Source organism: Sebastes umbrosus, chromosome 3 (genome assembly GCF_015220745.1).
Source record: "Sebastes umbrosus isolate fSebUmb1 chromosome 3, fSebUmb1.pri, whole genome shotgun sequence".
NCBI lineage: Eukaryota > Metazoa > Chordata > Actinopteri > Perciformes > Sebastidae > Sebastes > Sebastes umbrosus.
The window spans coordinates 12223217-12249023 of NC_051271.1; the positions used below are offsets into that span (position 1 = coordinate 12223217).

A 25807-nucleotide genomic window follows, 5' to 3' on the forward strand; every position below is an offset into this window, starting at 1 on the left:
GAAATACTATGTGTGTGTGTCAGAGAGAGAGATAAGAAAGAGATACCCGACTGGAATACTGGCAGATAACTTCCTGCTGACTGTAGTGTATTTTGACATCTTTGACTGTAAAACACACACACACACACACACACACACACACACACACACACACCACTCTTCTCTGCTTCAGGCTATGGCTATCTGTCATGGTCCCAGTGTCACACTCCGTAATGAGATTATACACATGTGCATAACACACACACATTCAGTACACACACATCCAAGTCTGTTGATCATGAAGTCAAAAAACACACACAAGGACACACATAAACACAACATTGGAAGGAGAAAATCAGCTGTAAATAGTAAACACATAGCTGTCAAACAGAGCTTTAATTTGAGCTTTATCGTGATCAGTTTACCTATCAGATCAGCCGTATTTAGATCAAGACATTCAAAATAATGATCCCTGCAGTGATCTGGACGAGGACTACTTTATGTCGCTTTATGTCATTTAGTATCCATCAGACAGTCGCCACCTCATTTACAAGGACATCTCCAAGAGCAAAGAATGAAAAACACCGCTCATGGAATATTAAAACTTTCTGGTACTTTTTTAATACCTAGATGTTTGTGTGCGTGTGTTTAACTTCACAGTGGCATGAGAGGATAATGGATTATTGCGGTGGGGAATTAATTAACTGTCTTTTTACAAATAACCTTAAGATAATTCTTTTCTGTCCTTCCTCTGGCTTGTTCTCCATTATGCCTCATATCTTCTCTCTCAGACTCTCTCGCCTCTGAATTTTACATTGACCTTACATTAAGCATATTCCTCTTTTTTTCTCTTCTGCCCAGCTCTCAGCTTTCTCAGCTGCTGTGATTGACACATGCAATGACTTGAATAATCTCTTCCCCGACTGCAGGGATTGACTTGTCTTTTGTAGTGCATGCCAGGACTTCATCTGGCTGGGGTTGTGTCTTCTTTTATATTATTTTGTGTGGACGTTTCTGTGAATTCGGTTGTTTTGGTCTTAGTCAACTACGATTTCGTTAGTCGATTAGTCGATTTCATGCTAAATGGCTTATTCCAGCCTGTTCTCAATCCCAGGGTGTCAAATACCGAGGATTTGTCACGGCCATCGGTGTTCAATACCGCTGCACAAGGCATCACATAGCAGCAGTATGAAACGCACCGGGCGTTCCATTAACTACAATGTTAACCCATCTGCGGTAACAGTAAACACTATAAGAAAGTGCGCCGGGAGTCTGGTGACGACGTTTAAAGAGCGAAAAGACACACACCAGGCGGGCAGGAGGGGCGGTGGATGGGTCCAACAAACACAAGGCTTTCATCCAGGAGACCGCTGTTTATGTCCCGTGCATCACCTTACAATCGGCTGTTTGTTCGCGTCCCGTGTTCACAACGTTCAATGTCATTTTCATTGTACAACCACAGCGGTTTTCAGCCCCAAAGAAAGGTTTCCCTAAACATAACGACAGTGGTTTTGTTGCCTAATTCTAAAGTGACGCTAAGGGGCGTGACAAAGCAGCGGTATGTGACAAGTTGGGATGAAAATGTGTTGCTTATTTCCAAGAAACCTGTGAGCACATCTCTGGTAAATACAAGATTTAAAGTGGTACTTTTGTGTGATTCTTTGTGGAGAAACTCAGTTTCACAGACCTGTCGTTTAAATCAACTAATCGATTAGTTGACCAAGAATTTCTTTGGTCGAGGACAGCCCTTAAAACAATCTATGTGTAAGTAAAGAATTAAAAAATGTAGAGAATAGAAAGAATAGTTTTTTTACATGGGATAGTTGGGCCAAAATCATCTCTGGAGAGTTACAGCATGAAATAAGTAAACAACGTATACTTGTATAAGTGGAATAACAATACAGTACTGACCTTCAGGCAGCATGACCTTATGTTAATTTGTCTTATTCTATTTCCTCTTCATTGTAACTTGTATTGTACCTGACTTATCACAGAATCTTACCATGTTAAGACAATCATTTGCTTCAGATTGTGACCTTTATAAAAAGCCAGGAGATGTGTGAACGCATTGTTAAAGTGTATTAATGTGAGAAGAGCTTCGGGCCCTTTGGCATGTGTGTGTTCATCCTTCTTCCAACATCTTTTCCAAATATAACTTTAGTTTCACATGATTTAGAGTTTATCCAGAGAGAATGTGGCACTGGTTTCAAAGATAAATAATCCTAAACAAATAAATAAGTATAGGTCAGTGTCCTGTAGGTCGCAAGTTATGAAAATATAAGATATTAAAAACTAAAACTCATACTGCTTTTGGGAAAACTTGCTCCACTGAAGTTTTACTATGAAGCGTTTAAACATCTGAGCTCTTTATCCTCAATATGCTGACTATGTACAAACATCTGGAGATGCCTTAGGCTCATGCCAGGCTGTTGTTTGCACAGTTTTCTTCTACCTCTAATCACATCTCTTCAGAGAGAAGAGTATATGATGATAGTGCCATTTGGAGGGGATTGATTTCTTTAGGACAAATTAGGTTGTTAACTGTTTTTCAGCACACGCTTTGGTCCTCCTGTAACTGTTTGGAGAGATAGAAGGCTGTAACGATAGATATTTTACCTTGTTGTTCAACAGCCTTTATGTTAATCTGACTGCTTTTTTGTGCCGTGTTGAAAGTAGGGCTGTCCTGAATACCATTTTTTGGGCTTCGAAGCTTCGGTGAGAAATATTCGAAGCTATTTGAAGCTTCGGTACAGTGCCGCTGCCGCACTAATGTTCACACACTTACCTCTACACATAACAAACAGCGATATCCCTCTGGGAATAACTAATAATAATTCATGTAGAAAATGACTAATGTTGTGGGATAATTCCTTATTTCATTGGCTATTTGGGGATTTATACTTCAGTATTACATACTTATATATTAACAAAAAATTAAGCATTTCCGATACTGATTTGGAGGTCGATTTATTCAGACATGTTATGTTAAATTGCCATCAGATTGATGTAAAGGGGTCTGAAAGTCTTATTCGAAGTCTATCAAGCAATATACGTAGAATAGCAGTCAAATAATAAAAATCTTTGATCAGTCTTGTATGAATGAATGGAAAACATCAGTGTGTCCCCTAGTAGGATGGTGTGAAGCCCTCAGTTTTATGCTGTGAAAACCACAGACCTACGTGATGAGACGTTATTCTGGTCTCTGTCAGGTCCAACTTGGTTGTCGTGGTTACTTATTTTCGCTTGAATTTTGACACTTCTGCTGCCATAATTTCCAGCTCACAACCCTCATAATGCTCCACTCCCACCTCATAACTCTACTAAAGGTCCCCTCTCCCCCACCCCTGTTTGTAGTGCAGACGGTCTACTCTTGCAGATGATGGAAACGCATACCTGTTGTGACCTTCAGTCATGCATTCATAACCTACGAACACATACATCACTGTCAATTCAGCCTCTGCTTATCAACAGGTCTGTGAAGGGACACATCAGACACAATAGTCTCCATTGCCATACTATATTCTTTTTCAGCAGTTTTTTTAATGTATGAAAGAGACGATTTGCAGACCACTTTTAAATCTGACACCTACAGGTCATTAGTAAGAAGAGAACTACTTCACACTGGGATGTAAGACGATATCGGTACACATGAGTATCGCGATATTATATTTTGCGATACTGTGTCAATTCTCCAAATTTTGTATCATTTTTTTATCCTCTTACAAATCCAACAGCCCGCCAGCGTGCCCGGCCGCTACTCTGTTTTTCGGGGGTTGTAGCGGGCTCAGTTTTCAAGCTAGATTCATATGAAACTAGAAACCTAAACTAAAACCTAAGGAATCAATTGTTACCAACCGTGTCATAGCATTTCGGGAAGAACGCTAAATAATGCTACGAAGTTATGCTCATTTTTGGTGAGGAAAAACTGGAATGGCGATTTTCAAAGCAGCTCCTTGAACTCTGACCTCAAGATATGTGAATGAAAAAGGGTTCTATGGGTACCCAGGAGTCTCCCCTTTACAGACAAGCCCACTTTATGATGATCACATGCAGTTTGGGGAAAAAAACATGCAGTTTTTATTATGTTATTTTCAAATATTCTAAATGGTGTGTTTGAATGTTTATGCATAATTGCATAAATTTAGTATGATTGAAAAGCTGAAACTCTTGTGGATCCAATGAGCCCAACTGTAATCATGTGTGATGACGTTAGTCCCCATATTAGCCATTTCGCATAGTGATTTTTCTTTTTACTCAGATTTAATACATATTGTGACGTGTTTTCCTAAAATTCGATTTGAAAACTCTATTGCAATATATTTCGCAATATGTTGAATCATTACCCCTGTATAATGATACGTATGGTATCGCCAGATTCTTGCCAATACACCAATGTTGTCCTACAACGTCTGAAGACAAAAGCATGTTCCTAACGGCCACACTCAAAGACAAACTTAAAATCTGGCTATTATAGAGAGGGGGGAGGATGTGATAATGATTTAAATATGGAGATAACGTCGCACATTGTCACACAGTCTCTCCTCAAAGGCGTTCGTAGGGTTGCATTCGTTTGTTCACATGAAAAGTGACAGAAGTTCATAGTTCTGTAAAGAATGAAAGAAGAGCTTTAGAGAGAAGTTCAAACCCTGCTGACTTTTCTTGCCAATCACCAATGTGAAGTGGGCATGAGTGTTGGATTGTTCGTTTCGTAAAGAAATTGTTGGACGCAGCCCCCCCAAGTTCTGACATTAGAGAGGTATGGGGGGAGGGGTTTTAGTCACTGTTCGATCATCCAACAAGCACTTCAGTTGGAGCACACTGATGCCTTTAATGTGACTCACTGTAATATATTTACAGGATGATAATGTTGTGCGTTGTTTGGCTGTGTCATTTCCCAGGCCTCTCTGTTCTGCATCTTTTCCCCGTCAGTCCAGACTCGTCCTGTCAGCAAGGTCAAAGCACTCTGTTCCTCCATTACAGCTGTCTGTCCTCTCTGACTGATGCCTGACACTCTCTCCACTCACAGACTGGTCCTCTCATCCGTGTCGGACTACTTTGCGGCCATGTTCACCAGTGATGTGAGGGAGGCCAAGCAGGACGAGGTGAAGATGGAAGGAGTAGACCCTGATGCATTGTGGGCCCTGGTGCAGTATGCATACACAGGTATACAGACACACTGATTGTCTTTTGTTAAAGCAAGTACATACTGTCAGGAAAGAAATATCATACCATAATGTTTTAGGACTACATATTGTCTTAGATTTCGGATATTGTTATATGGTATAAGTGTCGAATTTTATAAGTTAAAATAAGTGTTAAGTTTTCAAGGCTGCATTACAGTAAAGTGATGTAATTTTCTTTTTTTGGTAAAAAATATTGTGACATTTGATTTTCTCCATATCACCCAGCCCTACTGTAGTTGAGGCTAATGTGCTCAAAGTGATGGTTTGGGCTACTCTGTGATCAAACCACTGCATCAACTTGCATCACACAGTTTTAAATGGATAATCCCCATTGGTAAAAGACTTTACAAAACCATTCCAGCTATTGTATCACCCTCAGCCACCATCAGGTTTTCTATGCTAAATAAATGGATTCATTTTGTTCTCAGTTCTATAAAAATGAAGGATTTTCATGACCAGTTGCTTTGCTCTCGATCTCAAAACCTGTTAAATAATAAATCTTAGACACTTTAAAATATGCAAGCCTTTTGTGATGTCTTTCCGTCTTCCAGGCCGTCTCGAGTTGAGGGAGGACACCATTGAGTCTCTGCTGTCAGCCTCCTGCCTGCTGCAGTTGTCGTCAGTGGTTCAGGCGTGCTGTTCGTTCCTCATGAAGCAGCTCCACCCCTCCAACTGTCTGGGTATCCGCTCCTACGCCGACGCTCAGGGCTGCAATGACCTGCAGAGGGCCGCTCACGCCTACACCATGGTGGGTACACGGCCAGTTTATTTCTATACCTCCAGCGATTGTAAAGCCACCACGAGAAAATTAATAAAGCATCTGTTTTGGAAAATATGGATCTGAAAATGATGATGGTAGACCACAGGTGAAGTCTAGGTTTTAACAATAAGCAGGCTTCCTTCCCTTCCACAGCTTTCCTTCTATACAGTTTTCCCCCAGTCAGACTTTGGTCATTTTCCAGCCTTGATGTTATTCTTGGTAACAAATTGGTTCCTCGTTCGCAACACACCATTATCGCCACAATGGCGGTTTTCAGCACAGGGTTGCTATGGTGACTGTGAAATAGCTCCTCCATCGACTTGATTATTCTTTTTCTTTTCTCGTTCTCTCCTGTCTTAACGTTTTCTCCCTCTGTGTGTCTGTCTCTGTCAGTGTCACTGTTCCTCTCTTTCTTCCTTTCTCTCTAAATGGATTATTGTTAAACTTTAATCTGTGGCAATTATGTCGTAGAGGTTGCTTTATCTGGGTGTGACTGCCTGCCTGTGTTTGTAATTCACTCACACACACACACACTTATACACAGCTCACAGGATTATTACAGCCATTGTGTAAGAGCCATACAATAGACTGTGTAGAGAGAAGTCAAGATTGACATTTCTTTTTTTTTTATTTAAAATGTTTTATTCGTGGGAATCAGGTCACATTTACATGTTACATGTTTTTCTTCCCCCTTTTTAATACCCACAGATAATGCTTCCCTCAAAATAAATATATAGATCAATTTAAAAGCATACCATATTTGACATTAAAAAAAGAAAATGCCAGTGAAAAAAACATAATCAACCAGGGAATTTTTGTTTTTTCAATGGAGCTCCATGTAAAATTGGGTGCAACTACACCTTTTCCATAAACGGTTCCAGTTATTTAATGTTTTGTAGAAAGCGTAACATCGATGCTATGCTAGGCTTTTAAGGGTTAAGTATCTAGTTTTCATACTCCTTCTACCCCATCCACATTCACTCGCTTCTAAAACTGAACCGATAAATCCATTAATCCATCAGTTGATTGTCAGAAAATTAACCTGCATCCTATTTTGATCATCAATTAATCGCAAAAAAATGATAAAAGTTGTGATGGGCAGTTTTGGAGACCAAACAATGAATTGCTTCATTCAGAAAATAATCAGCAGATTAGTCGATAATGAAAATTATTGTTACTCGCAGCCTTACTCTCTCTCCCCATCTCATACCACTGAATCATTCAAACATTTTCTCATCCAGACCCTTTTTTCTAAAGCTTTTCATCCATCTTCCTGTGACCTTTCTCAAGCCCTCATTTCCTTCCTTTTTTCTCTCTCTCTTCTTGCCACCTTCCAACCCCTTGATCCCTTTCCTCTCTCCACTAATATCTTCCTATTGTTTTTTCTTCTCTCATCCCTTTTTTCATCTGCAATTCATTATTCATTCATCCAGACTAATCTGACTCTTCCCTTCTCTACTCTTATAACCATTTAATCCCTCCATCCACCAGGAACACTTTTTAGAGGTGGTGGGAGGCCAGGAGTTTCTGTTGCTCCCAGTGGATGAGATGGAGAGGCTGATCACGTCTGATGACGTCAACGTGCCAGATGAGGAAACCGTGGTAACCTCTTTGCTTACGTGGGTCCGTCATGACGCTGACACACGACAGCGTCACCTACCCGTGCTGCTGGCTCACATCCGACTGCCGCTGCTGCAGCCACAGGTGAGAGCTGCAAAGAACTCAGTCACTATCATACTGTTGTAAGTGACTGACTTATTTTAAGGTATAATATGCAGGAATTTTCTAAAAAACAATGTATAGACTGGTAGAAAAATAATCCCTTATAATCATTTATTACCCACTAGAAGTGTGTGGTGGTGTCTGTATCTACAGAGACACTGCCCTCTGCCTGTATTTTATCTTTTCTTATTATTTTGCTGCGTTGGTGACGTTTCTGGGCTTCAGCAATAACGTTCTATTTCTCTGATTTGCTGCTTTGTTCTATCTAACGCCGCTCCCTCTCTTCATTCACTCCATAGCTCGCTCGACCATCACTGCTCTCTCTCTCCCTCCCTCCCTCACTCGTTGAGCCGAGGAGGAGGGGGCCAATTTGAATGCCATGTATTTACAAACAGCAGCCGACAACTGTTACATATTACACCTTTAAAGCGTCTATAATCAATATTTTTATAATAACAATGTGTCAAATAACAATGTGTAAACCATGTGAAATGAGTTGATCGTAATGATGAACCTACAGAGAATTATCAACCAAATCTGCAGCTTTACAGAGCTTTATAGCGAGTTTCAGCTCATTGTTTAGCTGTCCTGCCTACAACTTTACCGTTTTGGTTCACTATTACCGCTCTCATAACGTCGCAGGTGGCTGTTTTCAGTGAAAAAGCTCCAAAAACCCACTGTACGCTACCTGCTCTTCACAAAACAATAGACATATACAGTTATCAACTAGCTGGTGGAGTATTTAACACCTTAAGAGCCAGATATTTCCCTCAGGAATTGGTGGAGACCAAAATCAGAGCTAAAAGAGAGTGAATATTGGACTTGCATTCATCAGGTGAACACAAACACGACTCCAAATGAATATGCAATGTGACTCCAAGATGAATTATATTCACTAACAGGAGCTCATTAGTTATTGTTGTTATTTTGTTAGTGTGTGGAATCAATCAACACATTTTGAAGCAAAACTTTACCACATAAATATTGTAGCAGCTTTGTCAAAGTTTTTTATGTCTCATATCTCTTACAGCAAAGTATGAGGCAAGCATTTGCATCAGTGTTCCTCCTGATGATCTGCTTTTCCATGACTAAAATTATCTCATGCTCTCTCCCTCCCTCCCCCATTCTTCTCTACCTCCTCCTGGCTCCAGTCCGTCTCTCTGTCTCTATCCTCTTTGTGCAATTAGAGGGACTATAATCATTACGCTAACTGTAGATCACAACCATTACTCTGTCACGTGTGTGCTTGTGTTTGTTGTGTTTGTGTCTATGTATTTAAGTGTATGTGTGTGTGCATGCATCTCCTCCTCTCTCCTCTTCCTAGCTCGTGCAGCAGAGTATCTCATCTGGTAATGTGATGCTGGGAAGTTTATATGCTCGACAGAACCTCCGTTACTGCCTAGGGCGTTGAATGCACACACAAACCCACCCACACACACATGGTTTAAACCTTAATTAAGTGTGATATCTCTCTTAACCGCAGTTAAATTATCTGTTCTCTTCATCTCCCTCATCAGTCATTTCCCTTACTATATATAAAGAAACTGTAGAGATAAAACTGCCCTTGTGGGTCCGCCCTTCCTCTTTCTATCTTCTCTGCCTGCGTCTATACATCTACCAGGCTTACAGTATGAACACCTCAGATATACGACTTTGCCCCGGTCAGCTGAAATCACAAGTAGCTGTAACATGTAATCAGGGGAGAAGATGGATGGCGGAGAGGTAAAGCAGCAGAATAGCACTAGAATAGAGAGAGCAAAAGCAAGACAGATATAGAGCTGAGGGTTGATTCAGCCTTAAAAGGGATAGTTTGGGTGTTTTGAAATGGGGTTGTATGAGGCACTTATCCATAGTCAGTGTATAAAAAAATGTATATATATACATATATATATATATATTAATTAATTAGTTTTGAGTATACAAGGGTTTAGAACAACAGTTTATGATGGCCATCCCCATGCTCTATTTTGTCTCATAAGTTGCTGCAGCAATTTTTGGGTTGATACCATTTGTTCCACAGATTTGGTGCTAAATTTAACCGTTTAGTACCAATCGAGAATTGATAAAACATTTTTTTGATCAAAAATCCCTCCAAAATACCACATTAAGACACCAAGACCTTGATGAACACCATAGAAAAAGCCATGCTGTGATTTGGTATCAAAAACATTTGACATTTGGAGATTTCTGCAAGAATTGCTATTTTCGGCGATTGAATGGCGAGCACTTCTGTCTGTAGTTTGTGGTTGTAAAGTTTCATGAGGATGTGATTATGCAAGAGGTCACCTCAGGTCATTTTATACAGTGAGGTCAAGTTACAAAAAATGGTCTCACTACTATGAAATGGCTATTATGGGGACTAACATCATCACACATGAATACAATTGGGCTCATTGGATCCACAAGAGTCTCAGCTTTACAGTGATACCCAATTTATGCAATTCAAAGACTGTTTAGGGCTGGCGCCCTCAAGGAGTGGAAGACTTTAAGTGTACGCTATATTTAGAATATTTTCACCGCTTTATCTTGCCGTCAGAAAGCTCTTTCCTTCTCCCTTCTAACGGAGAACTGAGCTGAAAGTGAAACTTATCTATACTCTCTTCAAAGCCAGCAGGCTCAGATGACAGTATAGTATAGTATACTGTATATAATACGGTATAGATAAGTTTCATATTCAGTTCAGATCCCCATCGGAAAATATTCTCTAAATATAGCATACACTTAAACGGATATTGACTTTTGTAGGTGAGCGTTTCTTTTAAGTAGCTAAAATAAGTTTTGCTGCTGCCCCTGTCAACAGCAGTACATTGCTTTGCTCCCCTGCTGGTACTCCTGTCTGCTTCTCCAAACTGGGGGCGTGCCGACTGTCATCTACTGTAGGTAATACACCAACTATGGATAAGTACCTCATACAACCCCACTTCAAAACACCCAAACCCTTTAACAGTATATCACGCCCACCACCATGCTAAACTGATAAATTAACTCACAGCAACCTCATGAGCTGTGACATGCCAATAAAACGACGTATTAACCTCACACAGACAGCTGATCGATATTCATCAACCAATTAGTCAGCTCTCTACAGGCCACACTGTGATTAGTCATCAAAAGGAAGTCAGTGCACCAAATTAATACCTTTAATCCCTTCTCCACATCACCTCTGCAACACAGACACATACACACTTGGTATAATCCTCTCAGAGGTGCATCTGTGGGCTGTAAATTTGATCATTTGATCTCAAACATAGCAGAAAATAGTCAAAGAAAAATACCCATCACATCTTTTTTTTTGCTTAACTTTCTGACAAACAGTCCAAAACCCAAATATTTCAGTTTGGTCCGGACAGTTCACACTGACTTTTTACAAACGAACAACAGGAGTAAACATGAAGTTGTACCGGAGTGACAGTTCGCTGATTGGACAGTTTATTGGCTGAGAAATCAAATTCTGGTGACTGACTGATGTGCATATTTATGTTCATTGGTGTCAGAAAGACCTCAAGAAGAAATAACTGCTCATACTGTTATTAGACAAATCAACCACATGTTGTGAATAATGACTGACAGGTAGAGACAGGACGAAAAGGAGGCATCCTGTACAGTAATGATTTGGGGCTTATTACTGTGGGATCGCTGTCAGACACTTTTTAATGGACTTAATGAACTGACAAAGTACACAGAGTGTGCAGCAGTTTTAACAGCTTTTGACCTATTAATCAGGGAAAATAGTAAAATGCTGACGTGCATACTGTACGTGTTTATTTGCATAATATACACATGGCGTTATACAGATCAATAAGATCACTCACACAGATTTCATGACCAGAAGATGGATTAATTATTAGTTTTAGTTGAAATTGTGCTAAAATCACATATCTGCTCTCATAAAATCCTGTCGTTGGTTTGTTTGCTTTCACACCACAAATGGACCTCACCAGAGTCCGCTTGGAAGCGGACCAAGACCTACCTCTTCAAACGCTCTCGGTTCGGTTGTTTGGTCCGCACCATGGTTTGATTGACAGCTTTCTACACCAGCCCAAACTGCAAAACGAGTTCGGACCTGAGTTTGTTTTAACCGAACCAAACAGGTTTGGTGTGAAAGCACTCCATGCTAACATGCTGATACTTAACAGGTGTAATGTTTAGCATATTCATAATTTTTAGTTTAGCATGCTATCTTTTGAAAATTAGCATTAAACAGAAAGTACAGCTGAATTTAGGCTGATAGGAATATTATCAGTTTTGTAGGTAAACCATATTTTGATCCGGCGTTAAAGTCGGGATCACCGAAGTTAATAGAGCGGTGCAGGAATGAGTCCTAAAACCCAGAAATGAAATAGCAAGGGTAAGGGTAAGAGATTTTAATGTTTTATTCGACAATATAAAATACGTCAGTAAATATCCCACTCGTGAAGGGTTAGTAAAGCATGAAAAATATACAGTACATATGTCGAGGGTGTGTGTTTCTGTCTGTTTGGGGAGTGTATGTGTGTGTTTTTCAAAAGTAGACAAAGTCCATGCTGAAACAGCAAGGGAGGACTACTTTCTCACTTCCCACTGTGAGGTAAAGAGAGGACAGAGAGGAGAAGGTGGGACGTCTGAAGGATTCAGTCTTATCTCGCCCACCACATTCAGTCCTTCACAGCGTGATGGATAAATAGCACAGGAGAGGACAAACACAGTTCTCTATCTCTGTCCTTCTTCATCACACATACACACAAATGAAATGCCGAAAGAGAGTTCACCCTAATTTGTCCCTCGGTGTTTGTGTGCGATGGCAGCGTGGGTTCACCCTGGCGTGTAAGCTGCTTATCCATTTACCATGCTTGCTTTACGCTCTCCACGTCTGGCTGGGAAAATTGATTTTACATTCAGTGACCAAATTGAATTATTTGGGCCAAATCTTTCTTTTTGTGGTGCACAGAGGAAAAGAGAGGGTGTAAAATATTATTTGGCATTTTTTCCTCTTTTATGAAATGTCCTTTATTTTACTTGTTCTCTGTGATTGAATCTTAGCAGCCATTTCTGAACATCCCCACTGACCTCTCTTCAGCTAACACACACACACATTCGGTATGTGCAGGTATACACACAGTCTGGAAACTTAAAGTGACTTTTATAAAAAAAGTCTGGCTCCTCTTGAACCTCTGCTGCTTTCCAACACACACACACACACACACACACACACACATATACACAAACACACACAAACACACACCTGTCTAAATGTAAATCATGTAATTCTTGGCTTCAGGGAAAACTTGCTTTACACCACCCTGCCTCTCTCACAGGCAGTGATTTCCTGTGGATGTATTTTAAGGAACAGACTGGTTGATTGAAGTGCTTCATGCTGCCGCCCCTGGCTGTCTCTACGGTGTGTGCGTGTGTGTGTGTGTGTGTGTGATCGTAGATGAGGTTAGAGGGTATGGACGAGAGAGCTGATGAGATGCTGATGACAGATTAGTCCTCTAGTGTGTCAGATGATTAGTGTGTGCATGCTCTTGTGTGTGTGTGTGTGTGTGTGTGTGTGTGTGTGTGTGTGTGTGTGTGTAAGCACTAATGGCTGCTGGTCTGATCTAATCTCTCAATCAATGAGAGAACAGCTTTCTTTCGACCACAATCAGTGATAACATCTTAACCCACACATGCAGTACACACACACACCCTGCATTTGTTTGACTGCTTGTTGATAGCAGTTGTCACATGTCCCTGTGTGGGTGTGTGTGTGTTCATGAATGTGTTTGTTTGTTTTTTATGTGTGTGTAGTTCTTGGCAGACCTGGAGTCCAACCCTCTGCTCCGGGACAGTATGGAGTGCCAGCGGCTTCTCATGGAGGGGATGAAGTATCACCTCTTGCCCCAGCGCCAGCCGCTGCTTCAGAGTCCCCGCACCCGGCCCCGCAAGGCCACCGTTGGGGCCATGTTCGCCGTAGGGGGCATGGATGCTACGAAAGGTACAACGGTCACTTGCACGTATCCAGACATTACATACGTATACTGTATGTATAGTGTATATTATTACCAGCCGCGACAGTGTGTGGCTGGTATTGTTTTTACCTTGTGAGTCTATGTGTGAGTCATCATGGCAAAGTGGTGGTCCTGGAGACACGTACTGTAGCAGGAACTACCACAGAAGCGGTTTTGAGTACTGTGCCAGGTGTTTACATGTCTGTCTGTCTGTCTGTCTGTCGCAAGATGCTCTCTAGCTGTAGTTAGTGTTTGTATTTTTATTATTATCTGGTCATTTATTCAATAGTACACAGTAGAGAGCTGACAAGAAATAAAATAACCGGGGAAGTTGCGTTTATGTCATCAACATCTTAGGTAGAGCTGCAACGATTAGTCAACTGGTTACGGGTCCTCATATGTAATTTTTTTTTTTTTTGCTTTTCTTTGCCTTGTATGATAGTAAACTGAATATCTTTGCATTTTGGAACGCTTGTCAGACAAAAAAAGTAATTTGAATTAGTCGCCTTCGGCTCTGGGAAATCGTGATGGGCATTTTTTTCGATTCTCTGACATTTGACAAATAATAAATTAAAACCAAGAAAATAATGGGCAGAGTAATCGATAATGAAAATACTTATTTGTTGCAGCCCTAATGTTTGACCCCTTAGGCAGCACAACGTCTAAATTAAGAAAACTAAACTCACAGAATTTTTTTCTTAATTATGGCTTGATGGATTAACTATCTCATAATTAGACCTTTATCTTTTAATCAAGAGAAAACATGTGAACACTTGAGCGGAGATCATCATAAACAAACCTCATTGATTCGTGCGTGCTTGCAGGCTCTGTGTCTCTACACACAAATACACACAGAGTCTACTGTTGGGGAGTAAATGAAAGTGGTATAGTCCTAACCGAGAGTGGGTATCCGGGTCAGGTTCGTCAGAAGTGCAAAATTAGAGCACATCAACGCCCGCAGTTTTATTTGACATGTTTTTCTGTTGTTTTTTTCAGGTGCTACCAGTATCGAGCAGTACTGCCTGCGTCAGGACACGTGGCGGCAGGTCGCCACCATGAGCGGACGGAGACTACAGTTTGGTGTAGCTGTCCTTGACGGCCGTCTCTACGTGGTTGGTGGCCGAGATGGCCTCAAGACCCTCAACACTGTGGAGTGTTACAACCCGCACAGCAAGGCCTGGAGCGTCATGCCTCCCATGTCCACACACAGGCATGGCTTAGGTGAGCCCCTCGTTTTAATACAAGGTCAATCACGGTAGCTATTTTATTGGGGAAGGATTATGTTTAGATCATGTTATTTGAATTTTGAGATTAAAAAATGGTCTTTTCGCTTTTAATACAGTGAGGTCAAAGTTCAGTTTCAGCTACACAACAGCACCTCAACAGTAAGTGATTCAGTGTCATGCTCAAGAGCACTTCAACAGACTGAACCTGTGTATCTGGTTTCTCCCCTACTCACTCTGCAAGTCTACTATTACGATGACAAAATTTGATAAGGTGTGCTGTGCTGGTGCCTCATTGTTTTTATAAATGTGTGCATGTGCATGGGGATTCAAACACACATCTGGCACCACAGCTGTTCTGGCAGATAAATCCCTCGAGTGTGGAGGTGTCAACATGCTGCTAACTCTGCACGCCTCATGTCCAGGGTGTGGCTGCACACACAATAAAAAAAACTCACACTCTCTTCCTGAATGTGTGTGGTTTCAGGAGCTTGTCCAGCCTGATCATGTTTTGGTAAGTTGCCATGATTTAATCATGCCCATGTGGTTGTGTATTGCAGGCGTAGCTGTCCTCGAGGGCCCCATGTACGCAGTAGGAGGACATGATGGCTGGAGCTACCTCAGCACAGTGGAGAGGTAAGGGGATACTCCACACAGCTGTTTTATTCTATGTTATTTACTCTGCTTAAAAATTTAAATTAATCTATAGTAACACGGGAACTGTTTTTGGAAAGATGTTGCTGCTGAAAGATGCAGTGATGTGAAAATACAATCTCTTGACTCCACTGCATATTTCATTACTTGTTCAACCATTTTTCAAAGTTCAGATTAGCCATGTTCTATTATGTGCAGGACTGAGAAATTGTGCACATAATTCTTACTAGGTGGGACCCCCAAGCTCGCCAGTGGAGCTTTGTTGCAAGTATGGCTACACCCAGAAGCACAGTGGGAGTAGCTGTACTCAATGGCAAGTAAGTAAATCCTCTCACGTACTGCTTCACACATCCACACCACATACTGTATAGCCAAGTTAAAGGGCGGGTCCATCTGCGTTCTGTTCCGTTATTTTTAAATGGAAATGTCATCTCAGCCGCTTCAAAAAGCAGGGATGTAGGTTACCAAAGAAAGATAATTGAAGCAAATCATTAAGATTATGAATAATGTGAAAGCGTGCTCTAGCTGTGTCAAAGTTAGCCGTGTTAAGTGGGGTTGTATGTATACTGGTGTATTCTGCGAGGTAAAATTATTACTTTTGGGAATGTAGTCTGGTGGCTTTGAAGAAATCGATATAACGGCTTCAGTTCCCCTTCAGGAAGGGCTGACTGACAAAGAGTCACTAGAGTTGCTGGTCTACCGCTGCATCGATCGGTTAGTTTGTTTGTGTTATTGTGTGACTTTCGGATTCGAAACTAACGTGGTGTCCACACAGCAGTACATCGCTTAGCTTCCTTGCCAGTTCTCCTGTCTGTTTCTCCAAACTGGGAGCATGCCGACCGCCACCGAAGTTACTGTATGTGACGTTAATACACTGACTATAAGGATGTACTGTATATACAGTATACTCTACATGTAGCAGCGTCATCATGCAGAAACCTACGTCAGATCACGTGGGGAAAAGTTTTTAGAAGGGCTTGGGAAAATAGCATTTTGATGCTACAGCATACAGTATGTACCTAAAAAACAAATCCTTCATAATTTGAATACATAAGGAACACCACTGGGAAGCTACAGAATGATAGAAAACCGAAAAAAAAAGAATAATGGACTTGCGCTTTAAAGATTCAATATTAGCACACGCACTGTAACATTTAACATGCTTTTAGTTGTTTGTTTGGGACATGTGTTTGTTGCTCTTGTTCTTATGCATGCTGTAGGCACTTATTGCAAGTCGCTTTGGACAAAAGCATCAACTACATTTATGTAATTTAATAGATTGTTGATATTTTCTGCAGAAATTACACAATTGCCTCACTTTACTTAATCAAAAGACAGTCATTTATTCTGTATAACTGTACACATAGATTCTGCAACACCCTACCTCATTATAGTACATAGCCACTGTATGCCATAGAAATAGTCAATTAATAAGCAAAATGTACATGTAGTGCCCGTGGTTTGGAGAACAGAGACTAATGGAGAACATTTTTCGACAGCTTGAAACCACAAACAGTTTTCCTGCAGAAAGCACCGAAGTTTTTTTTTCTGGAGGAGAAAATATGTCTTTGTCGTACGAGAACATTCTTAGAGCTTCACACTCTGCTTGTTTTGAAGATGAAGGTAACAGAGGCAAGGTTATGTTACTGTAACTGCTGTGCTTTCCTGCACGACGCACTGCAGCATCAAACAGTAATGGAAAAGGTGACATTACTCACAGTCGCGTACACACACACGCAGCAGTCCCTCCTGCACAAATGCACATATTAATAGCGGGATTTGATAAATTCAGGACTGGAATCGCCTCACTTGCCCCAGACTTCTCCTGCAGCCGGCAGTAGAAGTTATAATTGCAATGAATATTGCAGTGTTGTTTTTATTATTCAGTGCCTCACAGTGACGCTACAGAGAAAGGCTGTTTAGATGCTAATTAATACAGAAACAACTGATTTGTGCTAAGCATGCCCAGCAGTAGTGAGTGTGTGTGTGAGTGAGAGCGAGGCATCCTGCATTTGTGGGTGCATGTATGCGTTGTGTATTCTCTGGGCTCTTTGCCTCATGGAGCTCATTACTTGCTTGACTGGTTCTGATGCACTTCTTGCTTCACCCTCCCAACTCTACATCCATCGATGTGTACACACACACACGCACACACACACACACACACACACACACACACACACACACACACACACACACACACACACACACAGACTGAGTGACTGCTCGGGGTTGTGATGCCCCCCAGAGTTTTGTCTGATTGATTTTGTTCACCTCACTTTGTCCCCAAATCCTGCAAAACGCACACACATTAATACACCCTTGTACCATCTGTTCCAGTGTCACTAAATTGTAAAGGCACTTCCAGAGTCCTGAATTATGCGTGGCGTTTTGTGTGGCAGGTGTTTTTTGTGTGTGTGTGTGTGTGTGTGTGTGTGTGTGTGTGTGTGTGTGTGTGTGTGTGTGTGTGTGTGTGTGTGTGTGTGTGTGTGTGTGTGTGTGTGTGTGTGTGTGTGTGTTCAGAGGGTTAACACCATCCTCTGTCTTCCTCAGGCTGTATGCAGTAGGAGGTCGTGACGGCTCATCCTGCCTGCGCTCAGTGGAGTGTTTCGACCCCCACACCAACAGGTCAGAGACGAGGGACTTCATTTGACCAGAATTAATTGCCGTCTCCTGCTTTATTTCCTGTCTGCTCTTCTTTCTAATTGAAGCGCCTTAAGGGTTTTTACGGTTATTCACCCACAGATTAAAGGAGACAGCTAACCCTCTCAGGATGTTAGAATAAACCACATTCAAACAACGTCTGTTTATCAAGCACATTCATTATGGACGGAGACAAGGTTCTCGTTGGTCCCCTGAAAATAATCTCCTTCTTTTTTGGGAGATTTTGAGTCAGCACATCTGTCAGGATTTCCTCACTGATGCAGAAAGAGTGAAAGGATTTTTTAACTTCCATCTGCAGGTGGAGTGGTTGTGCTCCTATGGCTAAAAGGCGTGGAGGTGTGGGTGTGGCCACGTGGCATGGCTTCCTGTACGCCATCGGAGGTCACGATGCTCCGGCTTCATCTCTTTCATCTCGGCTAAGTGACTGTGTGGAGAGGTGAGTCTGTTTGTACTGGATGTTTGTGTGAGTTTGAAATGTAAAAATCTCTGTGCACTTTTACTGTGTGATGTAAACATATGCATCATTTTTTTGCTGTATGTGATTTGTGTTGTATTTGATATATCTTTAAGGTGATGGCTCACTATATATAAAAGTTGATTAATGATGTTATAGAGTCTTTTGAATTATAATGAGTTTATTTTTATAGAATGAAATGTTATGTTTGAAGAAATAAGACAGTCCCAGTGAAAGTTGGTACAGTCTGTAGGCGGGGGCAGCAGGCAGCGTATGTTACTGTTGCCACCGTGTCATTCTTGATACTACCACTGGGGGCGCCAAAGTCTGACTTTTTTTTTTAATTCTGCAGAGTGATTTTAAAGAAATAGTTCAGTGAGAAATAAATTCACTAATTAACACATTGTATCTTGTTTATTTAACTGGTACACAAACAGTGAGCACAGATTTTATGATAGCTCTCTGTACAGGCAAGACGGTACCATACCTAACAAGTTACCAGTGCTGGTTGTGTGTTTTTGAAGAGCCAGGCTAGCTGTTCCCCCTCTGCTTCCAGTCTTTATGCTAAGCTAAGCTAATCACCTCCTGGCTTCAGCTCTATACTTAATGCACAGACATAGGACTGATATGATTAAGACTACAATTAACGATTATTTTCATTTGTCGATTAATTTGTCGGTTATTTTCTTGGTTAATCAATTAGTTATTTGGTCAATAAAATGGCAGAAAATTGTGAAAAAAATGGAAAATCAGTGTTTCCAAAGCCCAAGATGATCAAAAATATTCAGTTTACTGTCACAGAAAAGTAAAGAAACCAAAATAATTCACATTTAAGAAGCTAGAATCAGAGAATTTTGACTATTTTTCCCTTAAAAAATGACTCAAACTGATTAATCAATTATCAAAATAGTTGCCGATTAATTTAATAGTTGACAACTAATTGATTATTCATTGTAGCTCTAGATATCGGTCTTCTCATCTAACTCTTAGAAAGGAGGCGAGTAAGTGTATTTCCCATAATGTTGAATTGTAAGAAAATAGACTTATTTTGATGTAATTTCTCACTTTATATGTTGTGTGTGTGTGTGTGTGTGTGTGTGTGTGTGTGTGTGTGTGTGTGTACAGGTATGACCCCCAGACAGATGTGTGGACTGCAGTTGCCCCCATGAGCATCAGCAGAGATGCTGTTGGTGTTTGTCTCCTTGGCGACCGTCTCTTTGCAGTGGGCGGTTATGACGGGCAGGTGTATCTCAATACTGTAGAGGCCTACGACCCTCAGACAAACGAGTGGACACAGGTACACACACAATCACACCAATGCAACACACATACGTACATAAAAGCAGTTTATATGTTTGGAAGGAATGAGTCTGTACAATTTTAAACGGTCTATTCTCAGATTTATATGTAGCTCGTATGTGCATAGACACATTGTAGTTCAGTAAAAACAAGTAATCAATCATGATGTACACCAATAAAGTTGTTATATAAACACACACAGTCACAGTTTGACCTTCCTCCAGCTCCTCTCGTATGTATCTTGGCATGTTTTCATTGTTATGTAAATGTATGTTTTCCTCATGCTAATATTGTCCTTGCCGCCGCAGCAGTAGGGGAAAGAGGCAGACTATTTTTTTCAAAGTTGAACGATCTCACTCAGCACAAGTCTAGCGCACTTCAGTTTATACCTCATCTCCTGCATAGCCTCAGAGGATTTCCTACCAAAGTCGCTGGAAATCTGCTATTTTGGAGACACGCACCATGCTGAGAACAAGAGGGGTGTATATGGGCGGATATAGAATACAGAGAACGTTCAAGCTGACACAGAGGGGACGACGACAATCTGAGATGTAAGGGGACATGTTGAGGCCGTTAAATGTGTCCTCTGTTCATTGTCAGAAACTGAAACAAACAATGCAGTGGATGGGTTGTCTGTCCTGTCCTCGTAGCACCACTTCCTCTGCTTGCTTTAGCACAAATCTGTCAATCTTTTTTTACCTCCAAGACAGATGACGTGGGAAGTAAGTTCATGTTTTTAAAATTAGGTGACTGACAGACAGCTTTGACTATCAGTCTAGAGGCAGTGGCTACAAAACCTAACAGGAATAGACGATCACAAACGACACAAAGCTTCCCTTGGAGCCAAAGGATATCGTCACTCCCCACTCCATGCTGTGTTTAACTCTGTGTTTCCTTGCGGGTTGTGATGAGGTCAGAGCCCAGATGCCAAACATCATGTTGTAAATATCCTACATTTATATAATAATCCATTCACTTCAGTTGGCTAACTGAGTTTCAAAATTCATTCTTGACCTTGTAAACAACAGTTAGTTAAACAATCTCACCTCAACGTCCATTTAGTAGTTGTTCCCGTCATATCACATGATCTTTATCAGCAGAAGGAGTTGGCACTGGTCACGGAAATGTAGAAGTTCAAATGTTATAACTTTAGCTGTCAAAGTTAATGTGATAATAACGTGTCGTTTTAACGCCACTAATTTATTTAACGCAACTTGAGATTTTTAGGTTGTAGCGGGCTCAGTTTTAAAGCTAAAAGATACTGGCATCCTATGAAACTATAAAACCTGAGGAATCTATTTGTACCAACCATGTCATACTAGCAAGTCGGTAAAGATAACGCTCCAAACTTGCGCTAAATTTTGGTGAGGAAAAACTGGTACGGCCATTTTCAAAGGGGTCCCTTGACCTCTGACCTCAAGATATGTGAATGAAAATGGGTTCTATGGGTACCCACGAGTCTCCTCTTTACAGACATGCCCACTTTATGATAATCACATGCAGTTTGGGGAAAGTCATAGTCATATTGCTGAGCTCAAATTAATCTTCAGGTTCCCAGCTTTCAGTTGATGTACACCACTTCTATGTGACATCTATTGTTGACTTTTTATCTACCCCTAAACATTCCCTTTTTAGTATTCAGCTGGGACTGTGATTCTTGTGCTTTCTTTTACTTTATTCCCAGGTAGCACCTCTGTGTCTGGGCAGGGCAGGAGCATGTGTGGTGGCCGTCAGACTGTGAAAACACAAACGCCAACATCCTACGGCGGACTGTGCATGATGTGGCTCAGATCCTCTGTGTTACCGCTGACATGGTCCCTGAAGTCACACCGAGAAACCCATCTGCCTGCCAGCATGTGACCAATGCGGTGAAGTGAGAGACTGATTACTGAACGCACTTTGGGTTTTACACTTTGGTGAAGTCAGATTCAACTCACCTCAACAGCCGCCTATTGTTCATTTTACTGTTTATGGTTCGGGTTGAATCATGCGTCAGGTTTCTGATAAAGTTGTCATATTTGAACATCCTGATAACTTCAGAAGTGAACCGCCACCGCCACCCATGATGAAGAGGAATCCGCGGTGTTTATCTGAGCATGACGGAACACCTGTCTCACAGCTTCTTTTGCCTATTATTTTGTTCCCGTAGACGAGGTGGGACACACACTCACACATAAACCTACATGGTTGCTTTCAGCTTCTATTTCTGCTGACAGAAAGGTGAGGGAGACAGAGAGAGATTGTCAGGACTGTTGAGGTGTCTCATCATTTTACGCTCTCTGTTCTCCTAACAATATCTGATGCCGTGTGTTGATGCTATTTTAATACATTCCCTATTATTTTATGCTGCAGTTGGCGAGTTGCTCTCCTCCTCTTTCTTTCCCTTTCTCGCCTGCTGACAGATGAAACAAAGACTTTTGACATAATCAGCACAACCTTATGAACAGCCATACTCTAAGAAACTGTGACGCTCTTTATTCTTTTCCTGTCAAAAACATATCATCATGCTTTTATCTAATATTTCTGTGTGTATGTCTTCCATGTTGCATCAGCTCACATCTGAAGCATACAGTATACTGTGATGTGCAATTATTGTAGCTTTTTTTACAAGCTAGAGCGGCAAATTATCCAACTTTTTTCTTTTTCTTTTGTTCTTGGCTGGTCCGCAAAGGGCCAGCCCTACAAATGCAAAAGTCTGTTACTGGGTGATGAGGTTACACGATTGGTCGGCCGAGGGTTGGAGTTTCCTCATTGGCCGTTGCACTTTCACAATGAAAAGGCGGGGAACAGTCCTTTACGCAAATGAGCCCGTCCAGCGCAACGCGTCCGGCTCACGAAACTTAGACCAAGCTGTCTAACTAGGCGATCTAGCTCTAAAATGAAACCCGATTCAGAAGTGGCATCGCCTATTCCTCACTTAAAATGTTTTCAGAAGTAGATTTGGGTGAATTGTTTAGACGGAATAACAGAAAGTTTACATGCAGGACGCCATGTTTGTTTCCTGTTTGAAACGGCGAGCAGAAAACCAGGGACCAATCAGGTGCATTCCACGATAGTGTACGGCACTGCTTGAACGGCCAGTTGAGTCAAAGAGTATAGAAGCAAAGAGATGAAACCCCAGTGTTTTTTTGACAATGGCCACTGCCGCCATTTTGGACTGAAAAGGCTTATTTATATTTATAATATTGTATCGTTAAACACAGGCCATTTCACTAGAGTATGACAACAAATTAGAAATAATTTTGTTTTAGTTTTGTACGGCACTTTTTAGGCAGACGTTTTACTAGTCGCTTTCAGTCCAAAATGCCGGAAGCGTATCTTTGCTGCTGGGCGCTAATGGAACGAACAATTGACCTTCACTCCTTGGTAATAAGCGTTCTTTGGTTGAGTGGAGCAGCGCGTCCCCTATAACAGTTTAGCCACAAATTCACAGACTGACCATACACGGTCCAGCCGTATACTCGGTTTTGACCGAGTCCTGTTTAACTTTGTCACTCTCCCATTGTTCACATAATCCTGACCCATTATCACTGTTATTACACGGCTTTGTTGAATACTCGATTATGATTGGTCAATCACGGCGTTCTGCGGCCTGTTATTTCTTTATAGCAGACCGTTGCTATGTAAAACAGACCGTTGCTATGGGCGCAGTTCTGATGTCGGACTCTGATGGACTGGTTTTCTGTCAAATTATTGATTTCCAAAGTAAGTAGCAGTGTAATAAGCAGGATAATGAGCAGCTAGCCGTTACTTATTGGGTTTCTAACCTGAGTAATAATAATGGGAGTAACTGTGGCCCTTTGTTTTCAATTTCCCACAGTGCACAGGGGCAGCTATTTTCAGTCTTGGTTTTATTTATGGTCAGTTGAGCTTTTCTGTCCTACCTCCCTTCTCTCCGCTTTAGATGTTTCCTCAGTGTGTGTGCGTGTGTGTGTGTGTATAGGAGTATATTTTTATCTCAAATGAAAATCTTCCCCCTTCCCCTCTCCACATTTTCAATTCCCTGCTGCTTTCTCTTCATCCCCATTTTCCCATTTCATCACCACACACACACAAATACACACAACCCCTACGTTTTAGAGCAGGATTGGATACCCAGACAAAATGAACAACAGACCATATAATGAGACCCATGAATTTAACAATGTTGATTCAGCTGGTGCCGACGTTTTGTTTGATGTCGAGTTCAAAGCGTTATTAGATTCGATGCCGCTGCAGACAAAGTATGAGACCCGAATGGAAAAATGAATCCTGTGAAACGACCTCGTGTGCTCATATTTGTGTCAGCTTGTTTAAAAGTTACATGTCAAGAAACCTCAAGAATACAAAGATGCTGACTGCATTTTCAATTCTGACACACGCCATGATCATTTTATGCTGTATTTTTATTTTTTTTAATTGTGTATTTCCGCTGTGTGGCTCAGTCTGCCTGTCTAGTGTGTGTGAGTTTAGTGTACAGGAAGCAAACTCCTGACAGTGAGAGGCAAAGCAGGCATCCTGTCTGAGCTGACAGATCTAGAGCTAATGTAGCCCCCAGGATGCACTTCACAAACACACGGTCATATCACACACACACACACACACACACACACTACAGAGACACACTTAACCACACAGCTGAAAGCCAAGTGCCCCAGGAGCCAGTGCAGATTGAAAAGCCTCCCAGATTTGCCGGCATGACATCTAAAGAGCAGAGTCGGTGCAGGCTAGCGATTTCCCCACAGCTGAGCTGATGTTTATTCAAGCCTAATGCACCGCTGCATTATTCTATTTTCTTCCCCTTCAAACCAGCTCACTGTTTATTTAGAGAGTAATTCTCTTCAGATCAGAGCAGAAGAAGTGTGTCACCTCCACTGTGTAGAGGTAGTCAGAGAGTTTGATTTCAGTCAGAGGTTAAAAATGAAGACAGACATTCCAAATCAAGCTATATATTTTATGTATATTATGTACATAAATAAATATAAAACCTGTATGTAGTCTTATTGCATTATGCTGTATATTATATACAGCGCCCACTAAATCTACCATGTGTTCTTGTGCGTTTCTTTTTGTACCATGAATTGAGATGAAGAGGTGTAATAAAGCCACGGTTGGTGAGAAATGGTACAGCTGCTCATCTCCTCTTTTTGTACCAGAATATTACACCTCCTCTTTTACAATATAAATGACGTATGTACAATATATGCCGCTGTAATATGCTGTTATTGGTCTTTTATACATTAAAGTCAAGATGTGATTTAACCTACTGTTTTCTTTTTCCTTTTGTAAAATACTAATGTACAACAGTTTTACAATAACAGCTAAATCATGTTTATGCACAGACGTTTTTGCAGTTTCCATTTGTCACAAAAGCGCTATAAATGCCATTATGGTGTAAATTTGTTTGTTTATATGTGACTCTTATCTCTAAGAGCATCCCCACCGGAGCATGGCCTTTGCAGTTCAACGGTTTCAGTGGTTTTAATGCAGGTTTTTCTGCTCCGAATTAATTTCCCAGGCCTGGAGGTTAATATGAATCCTCATTACTCTTAAGTGTGGATGCTCTATCTTAAAAGCTGCAGCCTGAGCCAGAGGCACAGCAGCAGGTTGAAACGTTCGCCGAGTGAAACGAGTGTATGAGGAAGAGGAATGCTCACAATTTACAGATACTTTAACCTCGGGACAGTAGCCAGTAGCCAACTGATTCACTTTGTTATTTATTGCAGGGGAAGCTTTTAATCATAACCAGCTCTGACAAACGGCTCCCAGTGGCGCTGAGAAACGATGCTGGTGACCTTGTCTTTCCGCCTTAAGAGCACCTGAGTCCATTATGCCTGACAGGAACGGGAAGGAGACAGAAAGTGCCACTGTCTGACTCCACATGTTCGACATCCAAATGTTGAAGGTAACCTGCAAACCTT

General features: G+C 41.3%; 1 protein-coding gene across 5 annotated transcripts in view; it reads left to right on the top strand.

The window, feature by feature from the left end:
• Positions 1 to 21849, top strand: part of klhl5 (kelch-like family member 5) — a 66845-nt gene extending 44996 nt beyond the window's left edge. For all 5 annotated transcript variants that reach the window (XM_037765374.1, XM_037765375.1, XM_037765373.1 and 2 more), the window contains 11 exons: positions 5006 to 5142; positions 5714 to 5910; positions 7414 to 7626; positions 13414 to 13600; positions 14610 to 14834; positions 15397 to 15472; positions 15721 to 15807; positions 18044 to 18118; positions 18453 to 18590; positions 19734 to 19905; positions 21592 to 21849. In XM_037765374.1, the coding sequence (XP_037621302.1) occupies positions 5006 to 5142; positions 5714 to 5910; positions 7414 to 7626; positions 13414 to 13600; positions 14610 to 14834; positions 15397 to 15472; positions 15721 to 15807; positions 18044 to 18118; positions 18453 to 18590; positions 19734 to 19905; positions 21592 to 21648 (1564 nt within the window). In that variant the 3' untranslated portion in view covers positions 21649 to 21849. The remainder of the gene's footprint in view (positions 1 to 5005; positions 5143 to 5713; positions 5911 to 7413; positions 7627 to 13413; positions 13601 to 14609; positions 14835 to 15396; positions 15473 to 15720; positions 15808 to 18043; positions 18119 to 18452; positions 18591 to 19733; positions 19906 to 21591) is intronic.
• Positions 21850 to 25807: the final 3958 nt, after the last annotated feature.